This window comes from Cetorhinus maximus, chromosome 3 (genome assembly GCF_964194155.1).
Source record: "Cetorhinus maximus chromosome 3, sCetMax3.hap1.1, whole genome shotgun sequence".
In the NCBI taxonomy this organism is placed as follows: Eukaryota; Metazoa; Chordata; class Chondrichthyes; order Lamniformes; family Cetorhinidae; genus Cetorhinus; species Cetorhinus maximus.
In genome coordinates this window covers 10,591,854-10,604,204 of record NC_135881.1, presented here as the reverse complement: position 1 = coordinate 10,604,204, position 12,351 = coordinate 10,591,854, and the positions used below count along the sequence as shown (strand labels likewise).

At 48.5% G+C, this 12,351-nt stretch overlaps 1 protein-coding gene across 1 annotated transcript in view; it reads right to left on the bottom strand.

Annotated features, from left to right (window-relative positions):
- cyldl (cylindromatosis (turban tumor syndrome), like) overlaps window positions 1-12,351 on the bottom strand; it is a 44,917-nt gene that overhangs the window by 13,200 nt on the left and 19,366 nt on the right. The window contains exons 6-10 of the mRNA XM_078536401.1: window positions 12,093-12,246; window positions 6,533-6,668; window positions 5,146-5,256; window positions 3,334-3,425; window positions 2,103-2,169 (exon numbers count right to left, since the gene is read on the bottom strand). Coding sequence (XP_078392527.1) covers window positions 2,103-2,169; window positions 3,334-3,425; window positions 5,146-5,256; window positions 6,533-6,668; window positions 12,093-12,246 — 560 coding nt within the window. The remainder of the gene's footprint in view (window positions 1-2,102; window positions 2,170-3,333; window positions 3,426-5,145; window positions 5,257-6,532; window positions 6,669-12,092; window positions 12,247-12,351) is intronic.

Sequence of the window (12,351 nt, the reverse complement as noted above, 5' to 3'; positions counted from 1 at the left end):
GCGATGTTCCCATTCAGCTGTGTGGCTGTGCAAAAGCCCATTACCACTCTGCACACAACTTGGCCCCTTTAAGCTATTGTGGCTGCGCAGACACAGAGAATAATTTAAAGGGTGCCATGCGCTTAAATAAATTACCCAACGTTCTGGAAGCAAATGAGAGGAATGCCGTTTGCCAGTGATGCCCGCACGATGTGAATGAATTGAGCAGATTTTTCCGTTTACCACACACATGGAGTGCCGGAGACAATGCCTGGATTCAATCCCCCAGCTTACCTTGGGGAGAATAAATCACCAATCGCAGATGTTGGACTGAAATGTCCCTGTTAGTTGCCAGTCAGGGTTGTCCACTGCATCAGCCGGAGCCCCAGGGTAATGTTGGGGTCCGGGATGCAGTCCGGGTGCCTGTTCCAAATCACAGTCCGATTACCCTCATGGGAATCAGGCACCATGTGGGTGCAAACTAAAGTCAGGATTTAGACTGCTTTCTCTCCCCTAACCCCTCACCCCCTCCCCCCGGCTTCCAATGCCTGCATCGCCGCTCTCCCAATCCCCTCCCCTCCTAACTCCCCTCCCCCACATCCCTGGCCTCTCATTACCACCCCCTCCCACACATCGCCACCCCCTTATAACTCCTCCCCACTCATATCTCCCCTCTCCCTCATCTGCTCTCCCCATCCCCCTCCTCCATCTAACACCAACCCCTTTCCACCACTCCCCCTCACCTGCTTTCCCCCAATACCTACTCCCATCCTCATCAATGTCCCTGCCCTTCCCCAATCTAACCCTCCCCTTACCCCACCACACCCCCTCACCCCTTCCCTCAGCCCATTCCCCCACCCTCCCCCTCCACCCTCCCCCTCAGCACAGCTTTCCCCCTCCCCCTTATAACCTCATGTCACCCCTCCCTCTCCCTCACCTCCCTCCCGCTCTCCTCAGCCCATCCCCACTTCCACCCATCATCTTCCCCATCTCTCCTCCCCCTCATCATCCCCTCCCCTCCCCTCCCCTTCTCACCCATCAACTCATCACTCCCCACCATCCCCCGAAAATGGGGGAAACACTTTCCATGTATGAAATATAGGTGAATCTCAACAATTGGGGGAGGGAGTGGGGGTGGAAATGGTGGACTGGGCAGAAGAGAGTTGTTGTTATGGTGAGGTTGTATAAGACATTGGTGAGGCCAACTTTGGAGTATTGTGTGCAGTTCTGGTCGCCTAACTACAGGAAGGATATCAGTAAGATTGAGAGAGTGCAGAGAAGATTTACTAGGATGTTGCCGGGTCTTAAGGAGTTGAGTTACAGGGAAAGATTAAACAGGTTAGGACTTTATTCCTTGGAGCGTAGAAGAATGAGGGGAGATTTGATAGAAGTTTACAAAATTATGAGAGGTATAGACAGAGTAAATGTGAGTAGGCTCTTTCCACTTAGATTAGGAGAGATAAACACGAGAGGACATGGCTTTAGGGTGAAAGGGGAAAGGTTTAGGGGGAACATTAGGGGGAACTTCTTCACTCAGAGAGTGGCGAGAGTGTGGAACGAGCTACCATCTGACGTGGTAAATGCGGGCTCACTCTTAAGTTTTAAGAATAAATTGGATAGATACGTGGATGGGAGAGGTCTGGAGGGTTATGGACTAGGTGCAGGTCAATGGGACTAGCACAATAATATTTCGGCACAGACTAGAAGGGCCGAATGGCCTGTTTTCTGTGCTGTAGTGTTCTATGGTTCTATGGTTGAGAAGCGTAGAATTCACTGGATTCTCTGGAACACAGGGAATCGACTGTGGGGCTGGCCAAGGATGAGGGGGATGGAGAGAGTGATGGAGATCCGGAATGAGGGGGATGAAGGGACAGTCACAGAGATCCGGAGTGAGGGAGAGATTGACGGAGGTCAGGAGTGAGGGGTTATGAGGGGAGAGTGACAGAGATCCAGTGTGAGGGGGAACGAGGCGAGAGTGACTTAGATCAGGAGTGGTGGCAACGAGGGAATGTAGGGAGTGATGGAGATCAGGAGTGATGGTCACAAGGAGAATGGAGTGGGGGGGGGTGGGGGCGGAGGGAGGGATGGTGGCAGAGGAGTTATGGTTCCAATCAGACACTCACTTCAGTTTGAGTAATGGCTCCAGTCCCAGAACATGCTGCATGATAACATTGAGAAACTCCTCGGGATCTGGAAAGAAAGATTATAACACTCGTCACTGTTTAGTCCAGGTTCACTCGCTCCTCATTCCCTCCCCTGAAGATGCTGACACTTGCTGGAGTCCCCTCCACCCTAAGTGTAAGCATGAACCCAGACTGTGAGTGGAATTGGCTATTCCACCATATGGGTAGCACATCTTGTCCTTGTTAACCATTCATGGCAGCAGTGGGGGGATGGGGGAGGGGGGGGGGGTGCGGGTTCAGTGTGCATGGCTTACAATTATTTCACCCTCACTAAGACAAGGATACTGAGGCAAACAGCGCCATTCTCCTCTGAATCAGAAGGTTATGGGTTCAAATCCCACCCAAGAAACTTGAGCGAAAATCTTGAAGTTGGTACTTCAGTGCTGAGGTGAGAGAGTGCTGCACTGTCAGAGGTGCCATCTTTCAGATGATACGATAAGCCAAGGCCCATGGTCTACCCTCTCGGGTGGATGCAAGAGATCTGATTGTTCTATGTGGAGAAGAGCAGGGGATTTCTCCCTGGCTTTCTGGTCAATATTTATCCCCCAACCAACATTATTAAAATTAAAATATCTGGCATTGTCACATTGCTATTTGAGAGAGCTTGCTGTGTGCAAATTGGCTTCCTACAATACAAGCGAGTACACTTCAGAAAGTAACTGACTGGCTGCAAAGTGCTTTGGGACATGGAGGTTGCGAAAGGTGCTGTATAAACATGTTTCCCTACTTTACAGTATCACATGGACAGACAGACAGTGGCGTAGCGGTAATGTCACTGGACTGGTAACCCAGAGGCCCAGGCTAATGCTCTGGGGACATGGGTTTAAATCCCACCATGGCAGCTAAATTCAATTAATTAAAATCTGGAATATAAAGCTCAGTAATGGTGACCATGACAACTATCATCGATTGTCATAAAAACCCATCTGGTTCACTAATGTCCTTTAGGAGAAGGAAATCTGCCATCCTTACCTGGTCTGGCCTCCATGTGACTCCAGACCCACAGAAAATGTGGTTAACTCTTAACTGCCCTCTGGAATGGCCCAGCAAGCCACTCAGTTCAAGGGCAATTCAGGATGGGCAGCCATAAAAGAATACATTTTTAAAAATAACAAGCACTAATGCACGATACCGGTGACATCACAGTGCCGCAATCGCCCTCCTTGCTGACCTTTCTCCTCGGTGGTAAATCCTGCACAGTAGCCGCATTGTGTCAGCTCCTTCCTCAGGTTCATCACCTTCTTACAGTCAACAAACCCGTCTCTGGTATAGAGAGAGACACACACACACACACACATAGAGAAGATCGTTCGCAGTTAACTGAGCTCGAATCATATCCTGTAACGTTCTCACACAATCACAGAATCGTTACCGCGCAGAAGGCCATTCAGCCCAACGCATCTGTGCTGGCTCTCTACAGGGGGGGATGCAATACACCCAGTGCCACTCCCTGCCCCCACAGCCCCATCTTCTCTCCATAACCCTGCAAATTCTTCCTTTCCCTATAATCTAATTCCTATTCGAAAGCCTCGATCGACCCTACCTCTGCCACACTCTTAGGCAGTGCGCGTTCCAGATCCTAACCACTCGCTGCGTGAAAAAGTATTTCCTCCCCTCGCTTTTGGTCCTTTTACTAGTTCTTTAAACCTGTGCCCTCTCGTTCTCGATCCTTCCACCAATAGGAACAATTTCTCCCTTTCTACTCTGCCCAGGCCCCTCAAAATTTTGACTACTTCTATCAAATCTCCTCTCAACCTTCTTTCCACCCACCCCTTAACCCCACCATAACCCCCAAGGAAAACAGTCCCAACTTCTCCAATCTATCTACGTAACCGAAGATCCTCATCCCTGGAACGATTCTCGTGAATCTTTTCTGCATGCTCTCCAGTGCCTTCACATCTCCCCTAAAAACTGCAGTGCCCGGAACTGGACACACTACTCCAGCTGAGGCCAAACCAGTGTCTTACACAAGTTCGACATAACCTCCTTGCCCTAGTGTTTTGGGATGTTTTACCTTAAACCTGTGTCCTCAGGTTACTGGCCCTCCAGCTAGTGGAAAGGGTTTCTCCTTATTTACTCTATCAAAACCCCTCGTTAATTTTGAACCCCTCAACCTCCTCTGCTCTAAGGAGAATAATCCCAGCTTCTCCAGTCTCTCTACATATCTGAAGTCCCTCATTCATTTCTGGTCAATCTCCAAGGCCTTGACATCCCTTCCCTAAGTGTGGTGCCCAGAATTGAACACGGTACTCCACCTACTTGACCTAACTAGCGTTTTACGAAGGTTTAGCATAATCTCCCGGAAGGAAAACCCGGTAAAACTTGGGAAGTGACTGGTACTCGTCCGAACTGGCCTCGTATACCTTCAAATGGCACTGCAGTTCGGCGACCTTGCTTTTGTACTTTAAGCCTCTGTTTTTAAACCAGAGGGTGCCATTTGCTTATTTTTTAAAAAAAAAACAAAAACAGCCTCTCATTCTTGTCCTGCCACTTTAACTAGAGTCCACTGGAGTTTTTTGGAGCTTGGGGGAGGGGAGGACAACCCCAAAATAAACTTGCGGGGGTGGGAGGACATATTTCACTGATCGCCAACCCTCCTACCCTCCCTCTTCCCACTCCTGAGGCTGTGTCTGTGGTGTGGGTATTGGGTGAAAATTAGCTTCGGATATGATTTATTAAAAGGCAGAAGAATTGGCCAACACTTGCTGACGGGGGACTCTGGCGTGAAGATTGTCCGTCGGGCGAGGTACTGAGGGAAGGGGTAGATGTGGGTGGCGGAGGGACAACGTAGAGATTACTGGAGAGCAGGGGGAAATGAAGGATGGAGTGTGCACAGAGGGCAGGGGACCCATCTCATCGACACAAGAGCCGAACAATGACACTGTGAGCTGCTGTGACAGACCAGACACCCCCCTCCGTCCCTCCCCCCCACCGCCTGCCCTCCACCATCCTCCCTCCCGCCCCACTCTCCCCACGCACTGACCTGCGAAGCGGATTCACGATTTCCTCCCGCAATATCCGCTGAATGTGTCCGAATTGATGGTTGGTGGACTTGTGAAGCATGGAGTCGAGGACCAAGGTGCAGGAGAAGAGGCTGCGAGACAACCAAACGCACAAATCATAACCTTTCCAACACTCCGCACCATTCTCCGAGGGAGGAAAGAGAGTGTGAAGATATTGCTCAGAGACAGGGGCCGGGGGGTAGGGTCAGGGACCTACCTCTCATTTTGCTGACGCCTGTGCGTTTCTGCCCCCCTCTCCTCTCTCCACCAGGCGTGTAGAGGTATTCTCTCCACCCAAGCCCACCTTCAGTTGGTCAGTATTGCACTGAACAGAATTCAGGAGACTCGTAGCTCAGAACAGTTTGAAAGTAAAACAAATGAAAATTTGAAACACTTTTCACAGCCTGCTTCCAGTTGTTTCCCAGGTGTGGGTTTGGACAGTGGAGGCCTGGTGCAGGTGAGGCCTGGGCAAGGCCTTGCCCCACCATCCCTGGTTACGTTCAGACAGGCGAGGCCTGGTCCACAGTTGAGGCCCGGGCGAGGCCTTGCCCCACCATCCCTGGTTACGTTCAGACAGGCGAGGCCTGGTCCACAGGTGAGGCCTGGGCAAGGCCTTGCCCCACCATCCCTGGTTACATTCAGACAAGCGAGGCATGGTCCACAGTTGAGGCCTGGGCAAGGCCTTGCCCCACCATCCCTGGTTACATTCAGACAAGCGAGGTATAGTCCACAGTTGAGGCCTGGTCTGCTTGTGATGCCTGGGCAATGCCTGGTCTCATTATCCCTGGCTCTGTCCTGACAGGTAGGACCTAATCTGCGGATAAGGCCTGGGCATGACCCAATCCCTCGCTGGCTCTGTCCAGACAGCCAAGGCCTATAGTCCTGTGCTTCTGATCGAAGAGGGTAATGAAGAGCTCAAGGGGGTTTACCCAGTGAATTAACTGACCTGCTGGGTATTCCTAGAAATTTTTAAAAGTTTAGATATTCAGGATTTGCTCCTCTAAAACAGCTTCCAAACTGTATCACTCAAACTAGGGAAACTAGCAATTAATTCTCAAAATATTATTTTCTCCTCACAAAATAAACAAACAGAGCTCCAGGGAATATGTGACTCCTGCCTGGGAAACTGGGACACGCCTGAGGCCAGGCTCTCACAAGCCAATCACTGATATCTGGAGGGACATTCCACCCTCTCACCCCAGGTGTCCCGAGGCCAAAACTAGCCACCTTCTTGACATGTGTCTGACAGCAGGTGACCTCAGCACAGTCCCAGATTCCAAGCCGGAGCCCTTCCCGTTCCCTCCACTCGGATAGAAACACTCTTGGCTTACATGATGGTTAATTGTTAAAGTAAGGAGTCTCCCCTACCTGAAGAGAGCAGAATCCATGTAGCAGGAATTGCAGTGTCCCTGAATCCCGCGCATCCTTCCCTGCAGGATCCGGACAGCCTCCTCGTTCCTTGGAGGAGGGAGGATGACAGGAACCACACAGCTCTCCCGGTTGGCTAGGGAGTAAATGGAAAGCAAAGAGTTTGCATTGCTCTGTGCTGTACAACTGACACACTCCCCTACTCCCCCTCCTGTCTCTCCAACTCCCTTCCTCCCACTCTCCCTCACCAACATGCATTGGAAGCAGTTCAGAGAACGTTCACTTGACTGACTCCTGGGACAAAAGGGTTGTCCTATGAGGAAAGGTTCAGCAGGTTGAGTCGGTAGGTGCTGGACTTCAGAAGATTGAGAGGCAAGTGACAGCAGAGGGTAGTGGGAGTCTGGAACTCACTGCCTGAAAGGGTGGTTGAGTCAGAAACTCTCGTAACATTTAAGAAGTATTTCGATATTCACTTGCGTTGCCATAGCCTCCAGGGCTATGGGCCTGGAAAATGAGTTTAATGTAGTCAGATCTTTGTTGACCGGCACGGACACGATGGGCCGAATGGCCTCCTTCTGTGCTGTAAACGGTCTATGAGTCCCTAAGACATGAAAGAGATCATAAACTGTTTAAATCAAACCCTACCTTTTTTTTGCTTATTTTAAAAAGTGGACCTTGCTGAACCAAAAGATGGCTGCTGCAGGTCACATGATTCATAAGTTGGCTGCAGTTTCTGGAAATTTCCAACAGCAGTTACAGGACAAAAGCTCAACCCTCATCCTTGTGGAATCTCACACCTCTCATTATGAGGACATATTACAATCAACAAAACCAGGAACCAGCAGACATCTTGTCTCCCTAGCCTGGACTATAGCAAGGGGAGAGCCATCAAAACTCATTATACCTGCAAAGGCACTAAAAGCCACCGTTTATCTTCTAATGTGAACAATGGATTTTGACCAGAGGCATAGAAACTGCTCGTTAGCCTGCAACTGACTCATTAATGGGCAAAATCACATGACCTAAGTTTCTGACATTTGGAAAGTTTTAAGATTACATTTCCAGACTCACAACTCATCTGCTGTTTAAGCTCCAGCCTCAAGCCTGGACTCCTGGCTGACCAACTCTAAGCCTCCTAGGATCCTGTTTCTCTGGAAGAATCCTGCCATTGCCTGCCGAACAGACCAAGTCTCTGTATGCCAACCTCATCTCACTGCGCCATCATCAGCTTTAAAGAAATTCTGAAAAATCCTGCTTTAGTTAGCCGAACCTGCCCAAACCATAGCTCCTCTGTGAAGGAACCCTCTCTGGGCTTGGACTTTCTGGACTCTGGCTGTCACATGAACTGATATCCATATTTGTGGTGCTTTATCTTTAAGTGATTCATAGTTGTAAAAACTCCTCTTTCCCATCTCCTTATTGTGTGCGTATGAAGTTGTGACCATTCCCCAGGTTTGAATGTGTGAATAAACTATACTTCTAATTTAACTTTAAAGAGAGTTTGCGGCGAGTCACTATAAAAATTAACCTCACAAACAGGGCGTTTGGGGAAACACACCACAGCCAATTTCACAAATTAAAACACCTCTGCTTAGGGACAGATGGCGAGAAAAATAAAGGAGTTCAGTTTTGCCTCCCTCCGCTGTCTGTAACATACGCTTATTAAAACGTATACAAGCCTGAAGGTGCTTGACAGGGTGGATGCCGAGAGGATGTTTCCTCTTGTGGGGGAATCTGGAACTAGGGGCCACAGTTTGAAGATAAGGAGTCTCTCATTTAAGACAGAGATGAGGAGGAATTTCTTCTAAGAGGGTTGCTACTCTTTGGAATTCTCTTCCACAGCAGGCAGTGGGTCATTGAACATATTCAGGGATGAGTTGGACAGATTTTTAATCAACCAGGGTTATGGGGGACAGGCAAGAAAGAGGAGTTAAGGCCACAATCTGATCAGCCAAGATCTTATTGAATGGGAGAGCAAGCTCGATGGGTTGAACGGCCTACTCCTGCCCCTATTTCTTATGCTATGATCTTCTGAACTCCACACTCCCCGTCCCTGCTTTCCCCACCATTCCACAATCATCACTCAACACTCCGACTGACTTTTGAACCCCCTGTATCCCTCGATTTCCTCCCCTCTGCTCCAGCAGGTACGGGCTCCTTCATTGAGAAACTGGTATGTTCCAGTCCTCATCTACAAGGCTACTGTTTGCATGTGAAACTAGCCAGGCCATTCAACCATGGTAGGCATCACAAGTGAGCACAAAAACCCTCACCTGGAGCCAAACAGCCTCCTGCCCAGTGGCAGGACAGCCATACCGTAACTGGAAGGCTCTCTATCAGCATGATGAGCTGGTCATGGCTGGCTCAATGTGTCAGTCTGGCAAGTCAGAAACATCGTGCATAGGACAATGTTGAATTGCATTAGTGAGGCTCTCACAGCAGCACCCGCCTGTGTCCTATCCTTTTATTTTCCTTTACATTCTTTATGGGATGTGGGCATCACAGGCAAGGCCAGCATTTGTTGCCCATTCCTAATTACCCTTGAACTGAGTGGTTTGCTAGGCCATTTCAGAAGGCAGTTAAGAGTCAAGCACATTGCTGTGGGTCTGGAGTCACATGTAGGCCAGACCGGGTAAGGATGGCAGATTTCCTTCCCTAAAAGGACATTAGTGAGCCAGATGGGTTTTTACGACAATTGGTGATAGTTTCATGGTCACTGAGACAAACTTTATATTCCAGATTTATTAATTGAGTTGTCTTGGGCTACAGGAAGATATAGACGGGATGGTCAAATGGGCAGATAAGTGGCAGGTGGAATTTAACCTTGAAAAGTGTGAGGTGATACACTTTGGAAGGAGTAATTTGACAAGGAAGTATTCAATGAACAGCATGACACTAGGAAGTTCTGAGGAACAAAGGGACCTTGGCGTGTGTGTCCATAGATCTCTGAAGGCGGAGGGGCATATTAGTGGGGTGGTGAAAAAGGCATATGGGACACTTGCCTTTATCAACCGAGGCATCGATTACAAAAGTAGGGAGGTCATGTTGGAGTTGTATAGAACCTTGGTGAAGCCACAGCTGGAGTACTGTGTGCAGTTCTGGTCTCCACATTATAGGAAGGATGTGATTGCACTGGAGAGGGTGCAGAGGAGATTCACCAGGATGTTGCCTGGGATGAAACATTTAAGATATGAAGAGAGGTTGGATAGACTTGGGTTATTTTCCTTGGAGCAGAGAAGACTGAGGGGCGACCTGATCGAGGTGTACAAGATTATGAGGGGCATGGACAGGGTGGATAGGGAGCAGCTGTTCCCCTTCGTTGAAGGGTCAGTCACAAGGGGACATAAGTTCAAGGTGAGGGGCAGGAGTTTAGGGGGGATGTGAGGAAAAACTTTTTTACCCAGAGGGTGGTGACGGTCTGGAATGCACTGCCTGGGAGGGTGTTGGAGGCGGGTTGCCTCACATCCTTTAAAAAGTACCTGGATGAGCACTTGGCATGTCATAACATTCAAGGCTATGGGCCAAGTGCTGGTAAATGGGATTAGGTAGGTAGGTCAGTTGTTTCTCACGTGTTGGTGCTGACTCAATGGGCCGAAGGGCCTCTTCTGCACTCTGTGATTCTGTGAGTTCAAATCCTACCAGCTGTAGTTTCAGATTTTCACTTCTCTTGGCGTGAAGAAGTGTTTCCAGACATCGCCCCTGAACAGCTTGGCTCTAATTTTAAGGTTCTGTCCCCTTGTTCTGGACTTTCCCCAACACCCCACCCCCACAGAGAAAATAGTTTATCTACTTTACTGAAACACTTAATCATTTAAACATCTCAATTAGATCACCTCTCAAATCTTCTACATTCAAGGGAACACAAGCCCAGTCTCTTCATCCTCTCCTTTAATTTGATTTCTTAAGTTTCCTTTAAGACTTTTGTTACAGTGCCCCTTTAAGAGCTATTGCTTTAATCTGATTAGAGTATTGCCGAAAAAAGAGACATGTCGAAGCTTTTTGTTTTGCACTCATCAGGACACTTTGCAAGAATACCAATAAAAGGGGAAAACAACAATTTATGCTGTATGTGAAGAGAGCGCTGATTGGTTGGCAAGTGGACTCTGATTGGTAGAGGCGTTTCCATGGAGGATGCACCAGTGATGATGACTGACAGTTAACTGCCAAGCATTGTTTAAAATTTAAACCAGGCAACTTGAACCTAATTGGTCAAGGCATTGCCCTGAGGAATGAGTCAGTGAATGGCTGTCACTTATTTTGTTTAGCTGAAACAGGGACAATGTGTGTATATGTTCTCTCTGTCTGCAAAGAACAGAGCCCGGTGTATTAATACATGTAGCTTCCAGTACATGTTCAGCCTTCTGTGACTAGTGGTCACTGCAGAAGCTAGAGTACTTCCTCACCCCACAAAATGACATTTTGATTTAGTTAGATAAGTTTCCTTTGGAGTTTTGTTTCTGTTACAGTGCCCTTTTAAGGGGTAGTACTCTAATCTGATTTGTTAATTTGCTCATTTGTTTTAAGTTTGTACCCAAAAGAGTATAAAGAGAGACTGTTGGCCCGACCGTGTGCCCCTCTGCCATAGCCATGTCCGTATTTGGGTGCCCCGGGTGAGGGAGCACACGGTGTCCACCAGTATAGTTGACGCCTTCTGCGACCTGTGGGGACCGCAGGGGCAGGAATGCATCATCAGCCCCCGAAACGACATTTTAATTTAATCAGTTAGGTTTCCTTTAAAGTTCTCTCTTTTGTTACAGTGCCCCTTTAAGGGCCTGTCAATTTAATTAGTTCATTTGTTAATTAGCTTATTTTTTCCCCATTGGTCAATGGGATTAGCGAAATAATATTTCGGCACAGACTAGAAGGGCCGAATGGCCTGTTTTCTGTGCTGTAGTGTTCTATGGTTCTATGGTTTACTCAAAAGAGTATGAAGAGAGACTGCTGGGACACTGGGTTGGTGGTAGGTAGGAAGCAGACATATTGTAACGCTGCATCCTGTAAATAAACCTATTACCGGGAAAAGTATTAGTGACTAGTTTCATACTTTACCAATTGGCTTGGGATCAACTTCACAAACAAGGCCAGTCTATCCATTCTGAGGCGCAGTTCCCAGAGCTGATCGCGTTACTCCAGAAGAGGATCTGACCAAGTCCCTGTACAACTGAAGCATCATTTCCTCCCCCTTTCATCCCCATTCCTCTTGAAATAAAGACAATATCGATTGCATTAGCCTCCGTTAGAATTGGTGGAGAGGTGGGAGGTGGTGATAGCGGGTCCTACACCTAAAACTCACCTTCATCATCATCCCCCGCCCCACTCTGATCCGCTCTTGGCCTGAATCTCCAAATCTGTGGAAACTTGACACCCGCACCCTCCACCCCACCACTCATGACCTTTAAGCTTTCCTGACCCACCTCAACTTTCACCTTTGCCCTTTAACCCACCCCAGCCCACGCTTGGAGTGACCCACGCTAAGGGCCTCTGGTCACTCGCCACTTATCTTGGTGAATAAATAGCTGAATGTGAAGATGAGAGGAGATTTAGACCAAGAAACTCTTACTGGTTCGCTCTGGGTCGTCCAGAGTTATGGCCAGAGACTGGAACCTGGTGTCGGGCTGGCAAGATGCCGCTCGGACAAAGATGCCTCTTTTGGCTGCACACTGGAAGAAGCGATGCCCCTGCCAGGTCCCGTCCGAAAATCCTTTGTCTTCATCCTGTGTTTAAGAAGACAAAGGACAGCTGGTGAAATTAAATTATCAAGGGATAAAAAAGAAAATTGCAAAGTACTCCACACGCATAAGTAATAAATTGGAATGGGA